Source organism: Poromitra crassiceps, assembly GCF_964638095.1.
Source record: "Poromitra crassiceps genome assembly, chromosome: 3".
Classification (NCBI taxonomy): domain Eukaryota; kingdom Metazoa; phylum Chordata; class Actinopteri; order Beryciformes; family Melamphaidae; genus Poromitra; species Poromitra crassiceps.
Window position 1 is genome coordinate 17249035 of NC_139625.1, and position 24018 is coordinate 17273052.

A 24018-nucleotide genomic window follows, 5' to 3' on the forward strand; every position below is an offset into this window, starting at 1 on the left:
TTGATGTTAATAGGTGCCAATCTTTCAATTCGACATCATCCATTAAAATGAATGACTGGCCTCCAAAGTGCGCCGGGGGGGCAAAAGACCTGTGTAGTGAAGTACCTACATGCAGGTGCAATGCAGTAGCGTTTTTAGTCATTAAATATAAAAAACAATTAATCAGAACCAGTGAATGTTCAGTACACTAGATGCCAAAGCCCGGCTCTGTGATGAATAGGTCTATCCAGAGACAGGGAGCGTTGCTGGCACGGACATGATGCAGTAAATCTTAATACTCAAGTGGCTGGGCCACTTCTTGATGCTATTTTCTGCTAAGGAGAGCAAGAGTCTTCGGCCATTTCTTCTCACGCGTCACCGAGGCAGGCATAACAAGGCTGCAGGTGGGGACTGCTGACGGCCCGGGATCGCTCAATGTAGGACGATCGCACGACTTCCACGGTCAAGCGCGACCTAGTCTCGCTGGCCAGCCTCCCTCTCCCTACCGGGAGAGGAGTCTGACGCCGCGGAAACAGGCAACTGGGATAAGCCCTCCCCTGCTCTACACCTGCCCTTCCATTGGACTCGAGCGGCTGTTTCAGTTGCTGCTGGATGTCCGCTCCCGGCTTATTACAAGCTCTGTCATTGGCTCCGACCATGTCAATCAAAGCGGCTTCGGCTCCCTCCTCCCTGTGTGTCGCTGTAAATAGTGCCCTGCCGCCTCAGTGAAAACAACAACGCTCACTATCTAGCAAAGCTAACGGCAGAAACCTACAGGCTAGCTCGTTGCTACACGCTGAAAACGGCAAGTTGGATTGTTGGAAACTATTTTCCAAGGGCACTGCCGCTAAACGCCGCCCATCGCAATCCCACTATGGAGAGCTGCAGCGCCAGACTCCTCTCCCGGTATGGAGGGGAGGCTGGCCAGCGAGACTGGTCCGATAAGTCTGGCCGCGCCGATCGGGTCTTCGTCGCTTGCGAGGTCTATAATGGTCCCGCTCATGACTATGGAAAACACTAACGGGAGCGCCCCGTTTGCCAAGATTACCTCCAGCCCATCACCACCACCAGACCCCCCCCCCCCCCAACCCAAACACCACCCCCCTCCTAATATGACAGTCACGATTTATGCCTCCATGCTGCAGGGCATATTAACCGTTTGGGACAGGCTGCCGTCTTGTATCCACTTTCATCTGTAATAACCCAAGGTAAGACACCATCATATTTCATCCACTGTGTGAATCTTAAATGATCTCGCTCGCGTCTCCCTTGGCTCCTCCTCTTCTCCCAATCTCCCTCTTACTTTCATTTCTCGTTCTCTCTCTCATTCTCTCTCTCGGCCTCCCCCTCCCTTCAGGGCCTTGACTCATCTGGCGACTTGCCAGGAATGCAGATAGGATCACAGATAGGATCACTCGCAGATGTACAATAAACTTGAGGGGAATAAATATGGCCTAATTGAGAGAAATGATGTCATATTGATCCCAGGGCCTCTGAACCCTCGGCATCGATGGAGCTCTCTGCCCAGGCTGTGACATTTAGAGGGATTGGTGCTGGCTGTGTGTATGAACATGCGTGTGTGTGTGTGTGTGTATGTGCACACACATGTGTCTGTATGTATGTATGTACAGTATGTATCTATGTATGTATGTATGTATGTGTGTATGTATGTATGTATGTATGTGTGTGTGTGTGTGTGTGTGTGTGTGTGTGTGTGTGTGTGTGTGTGTGTGTGCGTGTGTGCGTGCGTGCGTGCGTGTGTGTGGACTATAGGGATGGGTGTTAGTTTGCTGTAGTGTGCAGAAAAGGCTTTGTGGGAGAGACAAGACAATGGGAGAACTTGATGAGATATTGATATGTTCGACCGATTGCACCAGCATGCACTGTAACAGCTTTGGAGTGAATTCATGAAGGAAATCATCAATTTCAATTCAACTGCAGAATTGGAGTTGAATTTAACTCAATGAAATTGTGTTAAATTCCATGTTTTGTTTTGTTTTTCTAACCACATATCTGAGATTACACATAGTGTTATGTTTTACTTTATCGATACTGAATATCATAAAGAGTTAAAGGAACCTTGCAGGTGCTATTTTGAATTGACAGTCGTTTATCTGATTCCTAATGTTTGATGATGATAATGTGTAAAGCTGGAATTATGCTTCCCGCATCGGCGAGGACCGCGAGTGTCCGTGCGGAAAAGTGATGTCAAATCAGCAGACACGCCCCTCCGCAAGGCTCCTGTGCGGACGGTTTTTGCCTGGCCGTGCACACCCCGAATTATGTAACTACATGGACGTTTTTCAAGTTTTCAAGACCCGCACAGAGTATAAAAGCTCCACACGTTTCCTCGTCAGGATTCCGAGTCTCTCATTTCCGTGTGGCCGGGCCAGAACGTCAAGCATATTCCCAGCTTAAGAAGTAAAGACAACCTCTCTTTGAAGTAAAAATTTAATTCACGTTGTTTCCGTAGAGCTGGGTGATATTCCAACTCCCACTCCAGCAATTGAATAGGAATTTACCAAGCATTCTCAATTCACTTCATGAATGGCCCTAACCCTGCAATGTGCTGTTTGTAAAGCTGAGCTGTTGCATTGGAGAGTGAGTGACTCTTCAAAGATACATTTCATTCAAATAAAGAAGAAACATCATCTGTGCTAATACCAAAAGGTGAGGAAAAACCTTCTCACTTCAGTGGCTTCAACGCTCCAGCCTGAGGCTCCTGCCTCTGAGGTTAAGTTATACAAGTCTCTTAATTTGGTGCTTACAGTACAAGCCAAAAAATATGTGCATGTTAATTAAATCACAGTATTAAAATCTATTTCATTTGAAAGCTAGAACTATTTCGGGTTTTTGTCTCACAACATCTCCCTACTAAAGCAAGGAATATCTGTCTGTGGGTATGTGTGTATCTCTCGTGTGAGTGACTCCAAACATGGACCCGAGGAAGTGCAGTGTTAGACTTGGTGCAATTTGGACACGCAACATGTTTGAAATAGGCAGATACAGAGGGACGGTGGAGGAGGATAGGATCTGTGAATATTGTGAGTTGAAGGAAGTGGAGAATGAATTTCATTTTATTTTGTACTGCCCATTGTATCATGACTTACGAGAGATACTATTTAAAAAAGTTCCCTCCCCTGAGCTAAACCGGTTAGATTTTGAAGAAGGAGCCATACTTGAATTTCTTTTTGACAACATCTTTGCTTTTTCCGAATATATTTCATATGCGTGGGAATAGGAGGAAAAAGATGACATATGATAGATAATTCATATATTTTACTTACTACATATTGTAGTCAAATCTGTGTTTTCTGTCCATTTCCTGAATGTATTGTTTATGCACCGGAATCGGTATGGTAATTGCTTTATGTTGATGTGTCTGATAATCCCATGTGGAATGGGTCATGTAATTTGTCCTGACACGTAAATAAAACTTTCATTCATTCATTGTTTGACAAGCAAGCAGCATTCAGCCAATCAGAACACGCCTGTGTTGATGACAGGGCATTCAGCCAATCAGAACACGCCTGTGTTGATGACAGGGTGGCACAGTGGCTCAGTGGTTAGCACTGTCGCCTCACAGCAAGAAGGTCATAGGGTTGAATCTCCACAACCGGTCCTTTGTGTGTGGAGTTTGCATGTTCTCCCCCGTGTTTGCGTGGGTTTCCTCCGGGTGCCCCGGTTTCCTCCCACAGTTTAAAGCAGGGGCGTCAAACATGCGGCCCGGGGGCCAGATCCGGCCCCCCAAACGGTCCAATCCGGCCCAAAGGATGACTTTGCAAAGTGTGAAAATTGCACTGAGAAGTCCTTCAATCCAATGTGATGCACTTGTGAAGGCTAAGAGTTACCAGGTTTCAGGAGCAAGTTAAATATTAAATCGCCTGTTATCTGTATTAATCACTAAATAGTCCGCTATTTTCATTACCTTTGCTTGACTATATAGAATTGCACAGTTGGCATCAATTGTAATCAGGGATGTAGTGATAAATACAGAGGTGAGTAAACTATCAAAGGTGAGTAGTTTACCCACCTTGTTTGCCCTCATTGATTGATACAGATGATCTGAAAATAGGTGAGTCAACTATCTGCCTCATTTCAAAGGGGTGGGTAAATTGCGTTTACTTGCGTTTACCCTCCACTACACCCCTGATTGTAATGTACAGTACAGACAGACAGTAGTAGTAGTAGTAGTAGTAGTAGTAGTAACCCTATGTGTTGCAGGGTTGTACCTGTAATTCTTTACACTAAGAAAAACAGGAAATCTTTTAGGTTTTGTCATTTATAGGTTATTATAATAACCTGTATGATGTATCTAAGCTGTGTCTAGATATATGATGTAGTACATGTATATGACTGTGATGATGCTATGTAAAGCCATTTGAGACTCGCTTGTGTGTGATAAGGGGCCATAAACATGACTGAACTGAGCAATCTGATTATGACATTGTTGGATGGAGCTGGACTGTACCCTACCAATCAGAGCCTGTCTTACTGCTCGTGCACACCATGAAACGCTCGGCGGCATGCCTCCTGTGAAAGCCTCTTTGACGCTGCAGCTTGATAGGCTGTCTTGCTCTATTTCCGCGTCTGATTGGTCCATTTCAACCTCGCGCCCCCTGCCGCAGGAACCGCCCAGCGTTTCGCTGTCGCAGACTAGACGCGGCTTGTCTCCGAGCGGCTTCGCGCTCGCGGGGCGGGACTAGGGCGGGACCTTTCGTTAAGCTACCCAATGACAGCTCTTCCGTACACATTTCCTCCCCCCACCCTTCTGTGTACATCTACCTGAAAACGTTTCTACAGCTTCAAGCTGGAAGCTGGTTTCCACGCCCACAAAACGCTGCGACAACAGCGGAAAAGGGATTTTGCCATTGTAGGTGTGCACGAGGCGTTTGCTGCACTGATGACATCACACAATCAGAATCACTGCAGCCCAGAGCATAAAAGGCAGAGCTGGAGGTGTTGGGCCTCACGCTGCCCTGCCCTGGGTGCTGCCACTGCCCTGGGTGTTGCACTGCCCTGGGTGTTGCACTGCCCTGGGTGCTGCACTGCCCTGGGTGCTGCCACTGCCCTGGGTGCTGCCACTGCCCTGGGTGCTGCCACTGCCCTGGGTGTTGCACTGCCCTGGGTGCTGCCACTGCCCTGGGTGCTGCCACTGCCCTGGGTGCTGCCACTGCCCTGGGTGTTGCACTGCCCTGGGTGCTGCCACTGCCCTGGGTGCTGCCACTGCCCTGGGTGCTGCACTGCCCTGGGTGCTGCCACTGCCCTGGGTGCTGCACTGCCCTGGGTGTTGCACTGCCCTGGGTGCTGCACTGCCCTGGGTGCTGCACTGCCCTGGGTGCTGCCCTGCCCTGGGTGCTGCTGTAAGTGGCACAGTGCTCCGTGCAGGCCGTGTTTAGCCTGCACCATGGCTCCTGCATTACATTGCTGGCTTGCTGGGAGAGACTACGCAGGTCTGACTCTAGATAGTTCTCGGATGGAAGACCATGATGCTGGAAGTGTTGTTGGAGGACCAGTAGGAGGTGCTCCTCCCCTCTGGTCTAATGAATAATCTCCCCGTTGGATGAGACGTTAAACCAGTCCTCCTGACTCTCTGTGGTCACTAAAGATCCCGTCGGCACTTTTCGCAAGAGTAGGGGTGTAACCCGCGGTGCCCCGGCTAAATTCCCCACACAGGCCTTCCATCCATCATGGCCACCTAATCATCCCTCGATAATTGGCACATTCAACCCTCCACTCTCCAGCATGATAGGCTGATGTGTGGTGAGCGTTCTGGCGCAAACTGGCTGCCGTGCATCATCACCCAGATGGGTGCTACACATCGGTGGATGAGTTGAGCCCCCCCCCCCCCCCCCCCCCCAATATGTGAAGCACATTGTGTATTTAGAAAAGCGCTATATAGATGCAATCAATTATTAGTTGTATCAATGTCTAGATGTTGGTCCTCCATTCTATGCTACAGAAGTAACAGGGAGATTAAGAAAGGTCAGAGGTGAGGTGAAATGTGTGCAGGTGTCAACTCCAGACGATGCACGACCTCCCTGTTACAAGTGGAAAGAAAAATCAATAAATCCTTTCTCTTTGGTATTTACCTCGAACAGGATGCAGCACACACCTCGACCTAAGGCTGTGCTTTTGTCTACCTTCATCTCACATGTCAACATGTTTTCATTAGGATAGCGACGGAATCAATAATAATCATCAAATATTGAAAATGGTGCCCGGATCGACGTAAGGAAATCCCCCACATCACGAGCCAAAAGATCAAATCCATACGGTTACAGCTAGAAGATGGTTCCAGGGTAATACGATGGATGGATCATAGGATTACAAACAACATTGACAGATTGAACAAAATGAAGTAAAGGTGACGCGTGTGAAAACCGTCTGTTGGACTGGGTTTGCAGTTCCACATTCTCTCAAGCAATACGGAGAGAGTTGACATTTTTTTCTGCCGTCAAAAGTGCCGTTCATCATTTCGGCCGAGCAACGCTCTACTTCAACACAGTGGATGTAAGAGACGGTGGAGGAGGAAGTTCCTTGTGGAAAAGGTCTGCATCGGATTCTTCACGTCTCATAGCCTCGAGTTCAAAGTTCAAAGCCTCGTGGCAGCGCGGTTTGAGTGTACCAGTGTCAGTTTGGAGGGAATGGGAGGCATTCACAGCAAATTGGGTTGCCCAAGAATAGCACAGTAGATCTATCCAACCTGTTCGGAACTACAATGATTACCAGAGAATCTTAGGCGACTCCAAGTAAAGTTAGTACATGAGAAGAATGGTTTTGATCTTCCTTTCATATCATTATAACCCTCTCCGAGTGACTGAAAACCAATTTGCACAGCTTACACTCAAATCATTCACCAAAAATGAGTCAGGAAGCTCAACAATTGAGTGCAAATGAAAATCAAATCTCCCTTTTGTCAGACCTTTGTGTGTGTTCATGTTCAGTATAGTGTAGAGAACAAAGGGACGGCGGTTTTCAATCACACAACTTTTCAGGCTTTTCAAAGAAGAGGTGATGCTGATTTTCACACTGTAACTAAAGTCATATCTGAGGATGTGGGCGATATTTATGTTTCAATTCTGTGTCTGGCCACAGCTACGCTGTTTCAAGTGCGATTGGGCTGAAACCTTCAGGGGGTAAAGGGCACCAGTGGGGGTGACCTGACAGAGCCCGGATTTTTTAATTAGGCTAATTAGCTAATGACGAGATGTCATCAGTGATGTCATCAGTGATGTCAAAAGTGATGTCATAAGGGTGCACACACACACACACACACACACACACACACACACACACACACACACACACACACACACACACACACACACACACACACACACACACACAAGGAGGCATTGTGACAAGACTGATCAGTGATGTCATAGTGACATCAGTAATGATGGAGCCGGATCTTTGATGTGATGTGATGTCATGAGTGATGATGTCATCAGTTATGAGTCATCATGAGTCAGCAAACTCTGTCTGTTTCAGCCTTTGTCCCACTGATAACTGATGACATCATCAGCCACTCAAGGCAACAGCCTGAGTTTCAAGGCTATGACAACCCTAAATCACTGATGATGTCACAATGGAATCGATGTCATCGTGACCTATTTATAGAAGAATCATCAACTCGAACTCCTGAGGAAATGACTATGACTCCTGCTGAGAAAAAGCAAACTTCATGGGCCAGGGGAGCTACTGACCCCAAACACTGCAACAGCATGTCCACACAGATAGAAGTTAGACACAGTGCTGTGTGTAACCTACAGCTGATTTAATGAGACACAAACAAGACAGAAGTGCTAATAAACAGTCTTTACTAAGATTTTAACTGCTGTTGATGCGCGGAGAGCAGCCATCTTAGATTTTTGAGGTCGGGACTGCTGAGGCTCGTACGAGTTTGGGAGAGAAAATAGGAGCACTGGTGACATCACCGTTCGAGCTCATGACCTTTGAACCGCCAGATTCCCATCTCCCAGTTTTAAAGGAATGTCCCAATAATCTTCGCAATGAGGAATTTACTTTACTTTAATGAGGATATCATCATCATAAAAGTAGTCATCATTTGTGAAGATTATCTTGCTGAACACAGTTACCACAAACCTTATCTCAAGCATTTAAACAAAAGCCCCATAGAAAAATCCCATTGACTTTTTACACATAGGAACCGGAAGTGTTAACATCCAGGTCTTCCGGACTCATTCCTGCAGTGCTCTATATTATCACTGTTTTTTTTACACTAAACTAAGCTAGTATAATGCCTAAGTGCTGTGATGACTACTTATCGGTTGTATCTACTTTTTGCAAAAGTGCGCCACAAGTACCGTAAATTCCGGACTATAAGCCGCGGCTTTTTTCCCGTTTTTTGGCCCCTGCGGCTTATATAACGGTGCGTCTTATCTATGGATTTTTTCAGAAAAAAAAAAAAAAAATACAAATAAAATCTCTCTTTTTTAGCACTCTTTCTAACTATAAATCCACTTCTGTTTTAATTTCCTCTCTTGCCCTCTTTTCACCACACCGCGGACACTGTGTGCACTGTAAAAATAAACAACGGTGGTGTTGTGTTATGTTGTTTTGTTGAAATGTTACGGTAATACGGTAAATGGGAGCTTCCTCAAACAGCCATCCCGACAATCCCCTCTGTGCGTGACCACTTACATATGGTAATTACGGTAAGCAAACGGCCACTCGGCCATCAACTCCCTCCCCCGACTACCAGGAGAAAATCACAAACTTCGGCGAATTCACACAAAGGAAGATCAAGGAATATTCCATCGAACCGGAGCAGATCATAAATATGGATGAAGTGCCTTTGACGTTCGACCTGCCACTCACTCGGACTGTTAACAAGAAGCGCCCTGGAGGATTCTTTCACCAAAAAAAAGCTTTGCTCGTTCTCGACAGCATGAGAACGAGCAGTAGAAGCAACACTCTCACTTACCATGGGGAAGGTACGCAGAAATTCACACGAGGCAGCTTTCAAGTTGAAAGCAGTCAATCTCGCATTAAAAGAGGGAAACAGAGCAGCCGCGCATAACCTGGGCATCGATGAGTCAATGGTGAGGCGTTGGACGGTGCAGCAGGAGGAACTGTCTCAGCACGGAATATTATAGGAGTGTGAAAACATCCACAATCACCAACGGGTTCCAAAACGCTGGACTGCTGCGGGATGAAGAGAATGACGCCGCCACAGCTGGCGCTGAGGGCCGTCAGAGGCTTCAGAGGCTGTTCGATGCCGACAGTGATGAAGAGGAGTTCGTTGGTTTTGAGTGACAATGAAGGAGAGAGGAGAGTGGTTGACGAAGCCACCCTGAACCTGTTCGTTTTCGACACTGAAGATGAGGACTTTGGTGGTTTCAGTACGCAGGAAGAAGAGGAAGACGAGGATTAGTGACTTGACTTCTCTGGTTACAGGTTTGCTGCACATATAGCCTATTGTTGTGTGATTTTGTCTGGGGATTAGTGACCTGACTTTTGTTTTGTTTTGTTGAAATGTTAATAAATGGGAGCTTCCCCAAACAGCCATCGCTTTCCCGACATTCCTCTCTGTGCACGAACCCTTTCATATGGTAATTAAACATCAAAACACCCGCGGCTTATAGTCCGGTGCGGCTTATAGAAGAAAAAAATAGTCAATTTTGGTCCCGCGGCTTATAGACCGGTGCGTCTTATAGTCCGGAATTTACGGTACTTGTGTGATGTATTTTTAGCCAACAGGTAGACACAGAGCTGCACATTTTGTATACAATCTTTTTGTTTGTCTCCATTGTTATTTTTGTGGACCTGTTCATGCACTCAGCTAAATGAATCACTCAACGTGTTTAGCATATACAAATATTATCCATTAGCAGTCTGCACTTGAAATGGACATAGTATTTGTGCACTTAGTGAATGCAATGTGCGCTGAACTGTCAAACTGAATTGCAGACTCAAACTACACTGTATCTGATTTGTCCCACAGCAAGGTTGTCAAAAGTATCGATAGTATCAATATTTTTTTTTTTTAACGGATACAATACTCATTTGCAACAGTATCGATACCAGCTTTCTCTTAATACAAAAATCAAACATCTCACTACTATAATAAGGTGGCCGGTTCTACGGCGCACAGTTGAGCATGCGAGGCAAGCAGACAAAGCGTGCGAGCTGCGCCACGCTATGAGTGCGCTATAACCGCTCAATATTTCTAGTTCGACTGATTTTTCCCTCCATGTCATTGGTGGGTATCTGTTGCTTCAACAAGCTAAAAGTGTTCTGATAGGCTGATGACGAGAGCAGGGGTAATCGGTAATCTGGGGCTGTGTAAGAGCAACGTTTTTTTTTATGAGTTTTATGGGGCGTGTGTCTCTGTCCATCCATCTGTCTTTGTTTATTTTTATACCTCTTGATGTGTTGTCATTTCCCCCCGTGGTATCAAAAATGGTACAGAGTATCGATATTACCTGGGTATCGCTATCAGAGTTAGAAATTCAAGTATCGTGATGACCCTAGTATCCCACGGAGAAGACAGAGGAAAGCCCATCTATAGGGCCGAGAGGAGCGTTCACACAACACGTTTTCCTCAAGCGATCTGTATCAAATCAATTAGAAGTGAGGAAAGTCATCCATTAGGAGACAAGAAGGGAGAGGGCAAAGAGGAAAAGTAGGTGTTGATTCATTGAGCTGCTCTTCCATTTACAGCTCCCTCTGTTCTCCCCTTTCATCCCTGGAGTTGCACAACAGGAGCTTGGAAACTCTCTCTCTCCATCTCTCTCTCTATCTCTCTCTCTGTCTGTCTCTCTCTCTCACACCTGCCTAATTAACTGTCAACCGCCGAAACTATTTAGGTTTTCATATCTTATGTGGGAATGAATATTAAAATTAGGGATGCACCGATGGCCGATACCGATAACCGATATTAACATTGCTGGTATGGCCGATAAACCCGATATTTACAGATGTCGATATGATCTGTATAAAACCACATTTCTATGATAATGACATTGTGTACATACTGAAAAACACATGTAAACACTGTGAATTTGAAAAAGTTATGCATTTCTTTATTTCCAAAACCTTTGGAAAAGCCCATAAATCATAGATTTATCACAATGTTTCCTCTCAATGGGAACATTTTTGGCTGATACCGATAACCGATATTAACATTGCAACATCGGACCGATGCTGATATGTTAAAAAATGACTAACATCTGCCGATATCGATATGTTTGCCGATATACCGTGCATCCCTAATTAAAATTGGTCCCAAAGAAATCCCCACCCGGGAAGGAACTAGGCCATTTTGAGTATAGGCTGTCTGCTATCCCAACACTGAGAGTAAGTGACAGCGGCTTGTACAGGCAGAGCATCAAACGACCGTTCATACATTATGGATACGGACCTTGCTGACTGTGTATAGCATATCAATGGGAGCTGGGGTGGAGGTAGGGGCATCAGAAAAACACGGGGCTCGTATCAATCTCCATGCAATAAGGATCAATATCCACAGTCACACAGATAGTGAAATATCTACAGACAAGATGGCTGCAGTAATCTCACGGAGGAGCACATGATCTGTATCGTATTAGAAAGCCTTGGGGCTCATTAGATCATATTTCACTGTGATAGGTGAGAGGATGATGAGAAGATCTTGTCACTGAAGGCTGACGCTACTGATCAACAGATGGTGCCCGCTACATCTTCAAATGTGACTAATGACTCTGGAAACCTCTCAGGGTTTTTCCTGCATAAGGAATGTCTGGCGCCCCCCAGAGGTTTTAGCCACACCCCCCCCCCCCCAAAGGTCCAAGCCACTCCCCCCAAAAAGAGACCAAAGGACTGATATATTTGAGTTCAGGACAACCGTGACTGCATACTAACTCAAAATCAAGCATTTTTATCACGTCATTTTAGAGAATATCACAATTAAAGTCCCACATTTGTACCCTTTGTACCTTCAAATAGCTTCCTTTCTCAAACTTGTGAGTGCTGGAAAAACTTTTTTGAGACATATTTGAGACCAGGACAACTCTGACTACACAGAGAATTTCAAAGTTAAAGTCTCACATTTTGGTTGCTGTGAAAACACATTGCTCCATAATTTCTGACTGATATCAATGATTTGTGTTCAGGAACCCTGACACTCAACCCAAGAGTCAAATGTAGGCCACGCACGACAGTGATCATTACCAGCTCAGTGGCCTTGTGGTCTGAGTGTCCGCCCTGAGACTGGGAGGTCGTGAGTTCGATCCCCGGCCGAGTCATACCAAAGACTATAAAAATGGGACCCATTTGCCGCCCTGCTTGGCACTCAGCATCAAAGGGTTGGAATTGGGGGGTTAAATCACCATGTGATTCCCGAGCGCGGCGCACGCTGCCGCTCACCGCTCCCCCAGGGGATGGGTCAAATGCGGAGAACAAATTTCACACATTGTGTGACAATCAGTGGGACTTTACCTTTACTTTACTTTACTTATCATGATCGGTGTCGTGCGTAGTCACCCCCCAAAGGCCCGTTCTGAGCCAGATAAAACCCTTGACAATGGGTGAGAATCCCTGAGCTAAAAGCTATCTTTAACAAAACACATGGTAGGATAACAAAAACAATCACAAAACAACGGCGCCAGCGCAAGTCTTTACTTTGGCATCCCACCATTATTGCCTCTTCTCCAGGCTATCAGGTAATGGGTTCTGAAAATCACCATCATCACCGGCCGCCAAACATTTAAGGCAGAGAGGGCTTTTAACCATCATCAATTGAAAGCTACAATAATTTGCACCTCTTTTCTGATTGCACCTTTTAGCTCGTCGGCGCGCCGGTTGTGTTCATCACCCGTGACAGATTTACTTCAAAGGAAGCCTCCATCATGACCCATTTTCCCGTCTCTACCCACAGCTGAGCTTTTCCTCAATAAGGTACAAAGCGGGAATTTTTCCCATGAGCCTCCCTGTTCATGGAAAGCTGGTAAAGGCACAGGGCAGACGCTCGCCCCCCTGCCTGCCACACGAGGCAGAATGGGGAGGCGACCACCTGAAGTCATGTTAACAGCACATATTTGAAGATAATGAGCGGGGGAGCATACGTATGGTTTCTCTCGGTGGTGCCAATTCCACTCATTACCCAGCTGAACAAATACAGGCTGCATCCGTGTGACTGAGATAAGTAAGATAGATGTTATGAGGCGAGATATCATGCTGCTGTGAGAGGAGAAGGAGTGGGCGTGGTTTTCATATTCACCAAGTCACTTTCTTTTTCATCCGCTGTGACATAGAGAACTCATCCGGATTTCTTTTTTACAACATGGTGTAAACTCAAGGTCCAATTACAAGCACAAAATACAATTTTACTGTACTTCACACTTTTTTGGGGGGTATGACACGGGGGGGTATCACGCACGACCGGGTACACACACACACACAAAACACACACACACACACACACACACACACACACACACACACACACACACACACACACACACACACACACTTGACCTCCATGCCAAATTTCAGCCTCCTATAGGGTGAAAACTATCCACAGCATGGGGAACTTTTTGTGGACCAACTGACCAAGCAACCAACCACCCGACTGCTGGTTCTCAACATTTTACAATGCAAATCAAACCACAGTGCAGATTTGCAGAAACACAACACTGATACTGCAGTCGAGTACTCGATTTCAAGCCTGATCTGATCGTCACGCCAAATATAGACGGAAAGGAGGCAATTGACATACAGTATAGCGCTGATAAAAGACACAGTGAAGTGGAACAGGACCCCTTTTGAGGGATTTTCACACACTAATCGGGGGAATCTGAAGCGCTGCCATTGTGACGAACAAGTGTGTCACAACGTGCTCCGTTTACACTGACGGAGAAAACGTGTAATGAAACCGAAAAGCCGTTTCCTTACCTATCGCCAACTCCATGACGCTGACTTGGCTTTCCGAGGGGAAGAGGATTTTGGGAGGCTTGTCTGTCAGGGGAGCTGTGAGGAGACAAGAGAACAGAAAGAACACACGTTTATTTGTTTCCTTCCGTGGACAGTGGGCGTACGATGTATTAATTAAGCCCCACAATAAGGGCTGCATTAAGGGTGGATCAACATATTATTGAAATCTAATATTTAGAGAACGGAGAGAGAGAGAGAGAGAGAGAGAGAGAGAGAGAGAGAGAGAGAGAGAGAGAGAGATGAATTACAACTGGTAGAATTATCCAGCCACAGCTTAAGCATAAGTACAGTATGGGCACTTTCAAACTGGCAGCTGTTTCAATACTTAATGCCTTGAATACCTTGTGGAATGAGCATGTGAGTGATTATGATAAGTGTGCCATGAAACAAACGCGGACTGCAATATAAAAAAATATATATATATATATATATATTGAGGGTAACTGCATACTCTAAGGTAAAATCACTCGCAGGGGGCGGGGGGATGGGAAGGTTAAGAGCTGCTTCAGAGGATGTTTAAGCTATTTTCAGCTCTGTGCAGTGAACACGATTGGAAAATGTGACTTCACGTCATGAATGTACCCAGTGTGTATTACTGCAGGACAAAAGACTGCTGCACACATACAGATGTATGTACCCAGTGTGTATTACTGCAGGACAAAAGACTGCTGCACACATACAGATGTATGTACCCAGTGTGTATTACTGCAGGACAAAAGACTGGTACACACATACAGATGTACTGTATGTACCCAGTGTGTATTACTGCAGGACAAAAGACTGCTGCACACATACAGATGTATGTACCCAGTGTGTTACTGCAGGACAAAAGACTGCTACACACATACAGATGTATGTACCCAGTGTATTACTGCAGGACAAAAGACTGCTACACACATACAGATGTATGTACCCAGTGTATTACTGCAGGACAAAAGACTGCTACACACATACAGATGTATGTACCCAGTGTATTACTGCAGGACAAAAGACTGCTACACACATACAGATGTATGTACCCAGTGTGTTACTGCAGGACAAAAGACTGCTACACACATACAGATGTATGTACCCAGTGTGTTACTGCAGGACAAAAGACTGCTACACACACACAGATGTACTGTATGTACCCAGTGTGTATTACTGCAGGACAAAAGACTGCTACACACATACAGATGTATGTACCCAGTGTGTTACTGCAGGACAAAAGACTGCTACACACATACAGATGTATGTACCCAGTGTATTACTGCAGGACAAAAGACTGCTACACACATACAGATGTATGTACCCAGTGTATTACTGCAGGACAAAAGACTGCTACACACATACAGATGTATGTACCCAGTGTATTACTGCAGGACAAAAGACTGCTACACACATACAGATGTATGTACCCAGTGTGTTACTGCAGGACAAAAGACTGCTACACACATACAGATGTATGTACCCAGTGTATTACTGCAGGACAAAAGACTGCTACACACATACAGATGTATGTACCCAGTGTATTACTGCAGGACAAAAGACTGCTGCACACATACAGATGTATGTACCCAGTGTATTACTGCAGGACAAAAGACTGCTACACACATACAGATGTATGTACCCAGTGTATTACTGCAGGACAAAAGACTGCTGCACATATACAGATGTATGTACCCAGTGTGTATTACTGCAGGACAAAAGACTGCTACACACATACAGATGTATGTACCCAGTGTGTATTACTGCAGGACAAAAGACTGCTACACACATACAGATGTATGTACCCAGTGTGTTACTGCAGGACAAAAGACTGCTGCACACATACAGATGTATGTACCCAGTGTGTATTACTGCAGGACAAAAGACTGCTACACACATACAGATGTATGTACCCAGTGTGTATTACTGCAGGACAAAAGACTGCTGCACACATACAGATGTATGTACCCAGTGTGTTACTGCAGGACAAAAGACTGCTACACACATACAGATGTATGTACCCAGTGTATTACTGCAGGACAAAAGACTGCTACACACATACAGATGTATGTACCCAGTGTGTATTACTGCAGGACAAAAGACTGCTGCACACATACAGATGTATGTACCCAGTGTGTATTACTGCAGGACAAAAGACTGCTACACACATACAGATGTATGTACCCAGTGTATTACTGCAGGACAAAAGACTGCTGCACACATACAGATGTATGTACCCAGTGTGTTACTGCAGGACAAAAGACTGCTACACACATACAGATGTATGTACCCAGTGTATTACTGCAGGACAAAAGACTGCTACACACATACAGATGTATGTACCCAGTGTGTTACTGCAGGACAAAAGACTGCTGCACACATACAGATGTATGTACCCAGTGTGTTACTGCAGGACAAAAGACTGCTGCACACATACAGATGTATGTACCCAGTGTATTACTGCAGGACAAAAGACTGCTACACACATACAGATGTATGTACCCAGTGTATTACTGCAGGACAAAAGACTGCTACACACATACAGATGTATGTACCCAGTGTATTACTGCAGGACAAAAGACTGCTGCACACATACAGATGTATGTACCCAGTGTATTACTGCAGGACAAAAGACTGCTGCACACATACAGATGTATGTACCCAGTGTGTATTACTGCAGGACAAAAGACTGCTACACACATACAGATGTATGTACCCAGTGTGTATTACTGCAGGACAAAAGACTGCTGCACATATACTGATGTATGTACCCAGTGTGTATTACTGCAGGACAAAGGACTGCTACACACATACAGATGTATGTACCCAGTGTGTTACTGCAGGACAAAAGACTGCTGCACACATACAGATGTATGTACCCAGTGTGTATTACTGCAGGACAAAAGAGTGCTGCACATATACTGATGTATGTACCCAGTGTGTATTACTGCAGGACAAAAGACTGCTACACATATACAGATGTACCCAGTGTATTACTGCAGGACAAAAGACTGCTACACACATACATATGTATGTACCCAGTGTGTATTACTGCAGGACAAAAGACTGCTGCACATATACAGATGTATGTACCCAGTGTGTATTACTGCAGGACAAAAGACTGCTACACACATACATATGTATGTACCCAGTGTGTATTACTGCAGGACAAAAGACTGCTGCACACATACAGATGTATGTACCCAGTGTGTATTACTGCAGGACAAAAGACTGCTACACACATACATATGTATGTACCCAGTGTGTATTACTGCAGGACAAAAGACTGCTGCACACATACAGATGTATGTACCCAGTGTATTACTGCAGGACAAAAGACTGCTGCACATATACAGATGTATGTACCCAGTGTGTATTACTGCAGGACAAATGTATGTACCCAGCAAGGCCATAGCCACCGATTCAACATTGACCCCGGATAAGGAAACCGAGGCTGCCCGAAGCTGCCCGAGGGAGCCTGGAGGAGACTAGATGGATTCACGTTCATATGGGCGAGATATTATGAGGATATGAACCGCTACGTTGCAGAAAATACGTTATTTACAGTGTGTACTACGTATGCCCCGTTTTCTGCTGTTTTGGCCAGTTCGGACTCTACTCGGACCTGAATATCTTCTTTGGCGATCAGAATGAAACCAACGTTCTCTGGGTGAGTAAAACATATTTTAAGCTGGAAATAAGGTCCGGCGTGTAAAAAAACTGAATTCTCCTTGAACCTTAACTTATCGTATCAAAACATAAACCAATTCAATCTCTTAGTTAATAAACACAATATATAGCATTAGTTTGTCTAAAGCATGGCGTAACAACGTTTAGTTCTCTGGTATGGCAGCCGGCTAGCAGCTGAAGGACCTTTGGCTGAGAGTACCAACTGAAGATTGCTGCTAGTGTTTAGGGAGGACAGAACCTAGTAGAAAAAGGTAGCATCATTTTGTGTTCAAAAACTGGGTTTCCATCCACCTCTGGATATTCGCATTTACCCAAAATGCGAATATAAACTTGAATGGAAACACCAGAAATTCGAATAAAGGTCGAAATATCGCATAAATGTTTTTACGCTTGGAGGGGGTGGATTTATCAGCGTATCGACAGTAGGAAGATGCGAACTTTTGCAATGGAAACAGATTTTGCGAATTAACTCATTCACCGCCAATGACGTCTTTGACGTGTTATCAGCAATGGCCTTCCCCGCCAAGGACGTGTTTGACGTGTTTTTGTTTTTATTGGTGCAGCGCCTGCAGCAAACACTTGCCCAGCCTGTCACACAGACACAGGTCCCTGCCTTCAAAGGGTAGCCGACAGCACGCGATCAAACACATACCGCAGCTGTTGTTTTGAAATTGATGCAAGAGGAAATGCAGAGAACGGGTAACGCTTCCTTGTGCAGACAGGAGAAACATTGAAACGCCGAGCTGGAGTCGCCTTCCTCTGTGCCAGCCAGGAGAAAACGGGAGAAAGTAATCAAGAGATGTGTTTGATCATCGGAGGAATGAGGAAATGATCGATCAGTTTGCGAGGGCGGTGAGGACGTGTTGAATAGCCGAGGGGAAAACGGGAACGATCATAGATATGACAGGGAGACATGGACGAGGACGGTGTACCAGAACAAATCAAAATAAACACAGGAACAGCTAGGCAGCAGCGGGCAGAAGGCACTCACAGCAGCCCGCTGTCCTTCTCAAGAGCTCTTCAGTTGGTTCATGAAATCGCTGGGCTGCTCGCCCTCCAGTGTTGCTCCTGGCCAATCCCAGCGCCACAGGGCGTGGTTATTGCTTATCCTATGTTGGGTTAGAAATCTAAAAGGGGGATCGTGTGTGTGTGTGTGTGTGTGTGTGTGTGTGTGTGTGTGTGTGTGTGTGTGTGTGTGTGTGTGTGTGTGTGTGTCTGTCTGTCTGTCTGTCTGTCTGTCTGTCTGTCTGTCTGTCGGTGTGTCTGTCTGTCTGTCTGTCTGTCTGTCTGTCTGCACACTCACACCGAGTAAACTGTATTGTTGAATGTAAAAAAAAAGCACTTCATGTGTGTATATATATATATATATATTTTTTTTTTTTGTCATTTGTGTCCTAACGAATAATATTTACATGTCTGATGTCAATACAGTTCAAAATAAAAGAATTGAGAGTGAGTTATGCCTGAGATTGTGCCCTTTTACAAAAATGCTTTTTTCTCCCTTTTCTCTTCCCAGACAGGCTTTTTTGGTGAACATGGGGTGTATAAAAAGGGTTATAAGTAGAGTACAGAACATGCTAAAAGCTAACTTTCTTTTTGGGGGTGAAAGTAGAGACTTAGATCTTCATTTCGAGGTATTGGACATCACTGTAGTCCTAGTACAGAATTTACTGTGGGTCTTGAAAGATGACCAAACATTATGGAAATACTTGGCCTGTGCCAAAAATGCCAGTCAGATATTGGCAGTGAATGAGTTAACGATGACGTACCAGATGTGACTTCACTTCCGCTTTATGCAACTCCAGGGGGAAATGGTGGCGATTAGCGCCAGGCAGTCTGAATGAAATTGAATGTAACGTTCCCAATTCTATGTATTAAATTCTAAAAAACGACCCTCAACATTTGGGAAGGCTAAGCCACACAACTAGTTCGTTATAATCTAACATCATGCTTTGAAGGCGACTTTACGACGATGAGGACGGTGATCATCACCGTCACCGGGTGATGACTCAATCAAAGCAGGTCTCCGCTGATAGAGATCTCTTACAGGCACACAGGCACGTTTACGCCTCCTCTGACGAGAAGCGCCACCGACTGCTCAACCTGCCGACTCCCAAAACTCGCTAAACAAAACTGAATGGAAACATGCATAAATTCGCATTTTATTTTGCGGATTTTCACAAAATTCGCTTGAATTATGCGATACATTTGGATGGAAACCCAGTTAAAGTATGTCAGGATAAAATAAATCCAACTAAGTTGTTATAATTGTGTTTTTCCAGATCTGATGGGTAAATCACTATCATCATATACATTTGGTTGGAGTATGCCATATTACTCTACTCGTAGATATTCCTAGTGATGACTAATGATTGACACATGCACATGCTTTTGAAAAAAGAAGAAAGAAAGAAGGAGGAAAAAAATCTAATTTGAGCAATGTGATAAAAACAATCAAGACAGCAGCCACAAGTGAGTCACTGATTGATGGGTGAGTCACCATTTCAGAAGAGCAGACTTGCCGCCCCGACTCCCGTTTCAAAATACACCAACCCCAATTAGGCAGCTGCTGAGCAACAAAAGATCTGCACTCAGAGGCTCCTCGTTAGGATGATGATTCCCTAATTGGTTCTGGTCTTCAAAGTGGCATCAGAGAGGCTTTCCATCTCCGCACACTTGGAGCTACTCTGAGGGGCGGGGCTTGGGGACAAGTGACATGTGCTTCGATTGGCGCGCGGAACTCTGAGTTGCCGCTGTACCAGTGAGCTGAATTCTAAATGGGAGAGAGGTTTTCCAAGTTCACAATGAATAGTTTCCCCCATATTGCTCTGGCAGCCATATGTATGCTCTTAACAATGGCTGCAAACAGCTGATTATTGGGTTTCTAAATGCACAACTTGGCCGTCTCAACAGACTCTCTCTCCCCCAGCAAAATCTGGACAATTTAAAGCCAATTCAATTTCCTGCATTTTTTTTTATTGATTTGCATGATTTATGTCCATCTGAACTGTAGAAAAAATGAAATGGTCCTTCCATTGCAGTGATAACAACAGTCAAGTTATTACCATATGTCAAAATTAGATGTTCTGTTCATGGTTGGATTTACAGACACAACTAGTGTAGAAGTGCACTCAGAGAACACAGACCCCTGCCAAGACCAGTACATTCTGCTATCATATGCAGATTTTGTGAGTCGGATCCGCTCCAAAATTGAATGGGTTGTTCCTTGGCCCATGCTACCACCTTCCACTAACCCTTTTTCCATAATCCATAACGGACAGACAAACACACCAAAAACGTAACCTTCTTGGCGGAGGTCATGAAGAAACTATATAGAGGATTTTCTTCAGAAACTATTTCATTATGATACACAGTGTACACGTAGCCCCCATACTAAACAACACTTTCTATGAAGGCCATGTCTATAGTGCACTAGTATAATAATAATAATAATGAGAATAATAATAATAATAATAATAATAATAATAATAAATAATAATAGATATGACTTATATAGCGCTTTGCTGAGTACTCAAAGACGCTATAAGCATGTATACTGTACATTATGTGCAGTGGTTCTCAACTGGTGTAGCCTCAGGACCCACTATTTTCCTTGTCATGAAGTCGCGACCCAAATTTTGGATTTTTTATTTATTGCACAAAAAATAGCGCATTAATTTAATACACAATGCCTTCATGCACTGTTATAAACCTCAAATGAACAAAAAAGTGCAACAGAAGTGCAACTAGGGCTAAAAACCAATCGAAATAAGGCAGACTTGAATTACAGGCCTATAGCGTGTTTTTAAATTTAAACAGTACTGGTCATTAAAATTAAATATGAAATGAAAAGGCAGACTTCTCTTGAATTACAGGCAGAGCATATGCTTCAGCTTGTTAAACAAGTAAAACTGGTCTGGACTACCTCACAAACCGACCACAATATGTGAGGGCACGGGACTGTGTGTCAGACACGGTGGTCTGCAGTACAGGGGCCCCGCAGGGAACGGTCCTGGCCCCGTTCTTTTTCACTGCATACACTGCAGACTTCACACACATCACCCCCTCCTGTCACCTGCAGAAGTTCTCTGACGACTCTGCGATCGTCGGTCTCATCACTGGAGACGACGACGCAGAGTACAGAGCACTGATACAGGACTTTGTGGACTGGTGCCTGCGGAACCACCTCCAGCTCAACGCCGGGAAGACCAAGGAGCTGGTGGTGGATTTCCGCAGGCGTGGTCCCCCACCCCCAACTCTGGTGAACATCCAGGGAAAAGACATTGAGAGGGTAACATCCTACAAGTACCTGGGTGTTCACCTGAACAATAAACTGGACTGGTCAGACAATACTATGGCACTTTATAAGAAAGGACAGAGTAGGCTGTACCTACTGAGGAGGCTGAGGTCATTTGGGGTGCAGGGGGCACTGCTGAGGTCTTTCTATGACACAGTGGTGGCCTCTGCCCTCTTTTATGGCGTGGCCTGTTGGGGCAGCAGCATCTCAGCCACGGACAGGAAGAGGCTGGATAGGCTGATCCGAAAGGCCAGCTCTGTCCTTGGCTGCTGCCTGGACTCAGTGGAGGTGGTGGGTGCGCAGCGGATGAGAGCAAAGCTGGCCTCTCTGATGGAGAACAACTCCCATCCTCTGCACGACACTGTGACAGCCCTGGAGAGCTCCCTCACCACCAACAGACTAGTTCATCCAAAGTGTGTGAGGGAGCGTTTTCGGAGTTCTTTCCTCCCAGCGGCTGTCAGACTTTTTAATTCTGTACACTCTTGAGTGAACAATGGTTTTTAAATTGCTGCTAAAATGGCTGCTAAATGCACTTTTATCTAGCACTTTAATGTAATTTCTGTGCTTTTAATGCAATTCTTAGTTGTGTAATTGCTATATTCAGTTTTTTACTATGTTGAGCATACGTGCTATTATGTTGCTGTCTCTTTTTTTAACCCTGTCCACTTGCTGCTGTAGCACTGAAATTTCCCCTTGTGGGACGAATAAAGGATTATCTTATCTCTCTCTTTTTCCATAATCCATAACGGACAGACAAACACACCAAAAACGTAACCTTCTTGGCGGAGGTCATGAAGAAACTATATAGAGGATTTTCTTCAGAAACTATTTCATTATGATACACAGTGTACACGTAGCCCCCATACTAAACAACACTTTCTATGAAGGCCATGTCTATAGTGCACTAGTATAATAATAATAATAAAGGTAATAATAATAATAATAATAATAATAATAATAATAATAATAATAATAATAATAATAATAAATAATAATAGATATGACTTATATAGCGCTTTGCTGAGTACTCAAAGACGCTATAAGCATGTTGTACATTATGTGCAGTGGTTCTCAACTGGTGTAGCCTCAGGACCCACTATTTTCCTTGTCATGAAGTCGCGACCCAAATTTTTGATTTTTTATTTATTGCACAAAAAATAGCGCATTAATTTAATACACAATGCCTTCATGCACTGTTATAAACCTCAAATGAACAAAAAAGTGCAACAGAAGTGCAACTAGGGCTAAAAACCAATCGAAATAAGGCAGACTTGAATTACAGGCCTATAGCGTGTTTTTAAATTTAAACAGTACTGGTCATTAAAATTAAATATGAAATGAAAAGGCAGACTTCTCTTGAATTACAGGCAGAGCATATGCTTCAGCTTGTTAAACAAGTAAAACTGGTCAGGCTAATCCAGTTTCAATAATCTGAATTTAACTCAAATGAAATATGAAAAAAAAAAAAAAAAGGCCAATGTCCGCGACCCAATCAAAACGGCCCCGCGACCCACCTTTGGGTCGCGACCCACCAGTTGAGAAACGCTGCTATAATGCATTTATTAGGCATTACAAACTGCATTATAAATATTAATAATTATGCATGACACCTAATAACGGGGCTTATTGTGTATTATACTTTTTTGACATACTATATAGCAAGTTCAGGATTCATTATGCAACACCAATTCCAAAATGACTAAATAATAAAATAAAATAAAATAAAATAAAATAAAATAAATTAAAGACACTTGGAAAACTAAAGGGGAAAGAAAAAAGTGTTGTGAGTTTTAAACGGGTATATGCTGGTTTGGTTAAAAATGCAAGTTTCTATTTCCATCTAGTTAGTGTGTGTGTGTGTGTGTGTGTGTGTGTGTGTGTGTGTGTGTGTGTGTGTGTGTGTGTGTGTGTGTGTGTGTGTGTGTGTGTGTGTGTGTGTGTGTGATTCTCTAAGGTTTTCAATATGTGGAACAGTTCTTGACAGCAGCCATTCAAATGTCGACTGTATTAACTTCAGGAATGGCGATCATCCTGGAGACAGATTCAGATTATTAAAATATGCATGAAAAACACATGGATATTCATGACATGACATGAGCGCATGTCATTTATTATGCATAGATGAATACAAACAAACAGCCAAAGTG

General features: G+C 44.3%; 1 protein-coding gene across 1 annotated transcript in view; it reads right to left on the reverse strand.

The window, feature by feature from the left end:
- Window positions 1–24018, reverse strand: part of LOC310772941 (interleukin-1 receptor accessory protein-like 1) — a gene marked incomplete at both ends in the record, with an annotated part of 502589 nt that overhangs the window by 219451 nt on the left and 259120 nt on the right. The window contains one exon of the mRNA XM_083632894.1: window positions 13879–13953. Within this exon, the coding sequence (XP_083489020.1) occupies window positions 13879–13953 (75 nt within the window). The remainder of the gene's footprint in view (window positions 1–13878; window positions 13954–24018) is intronic.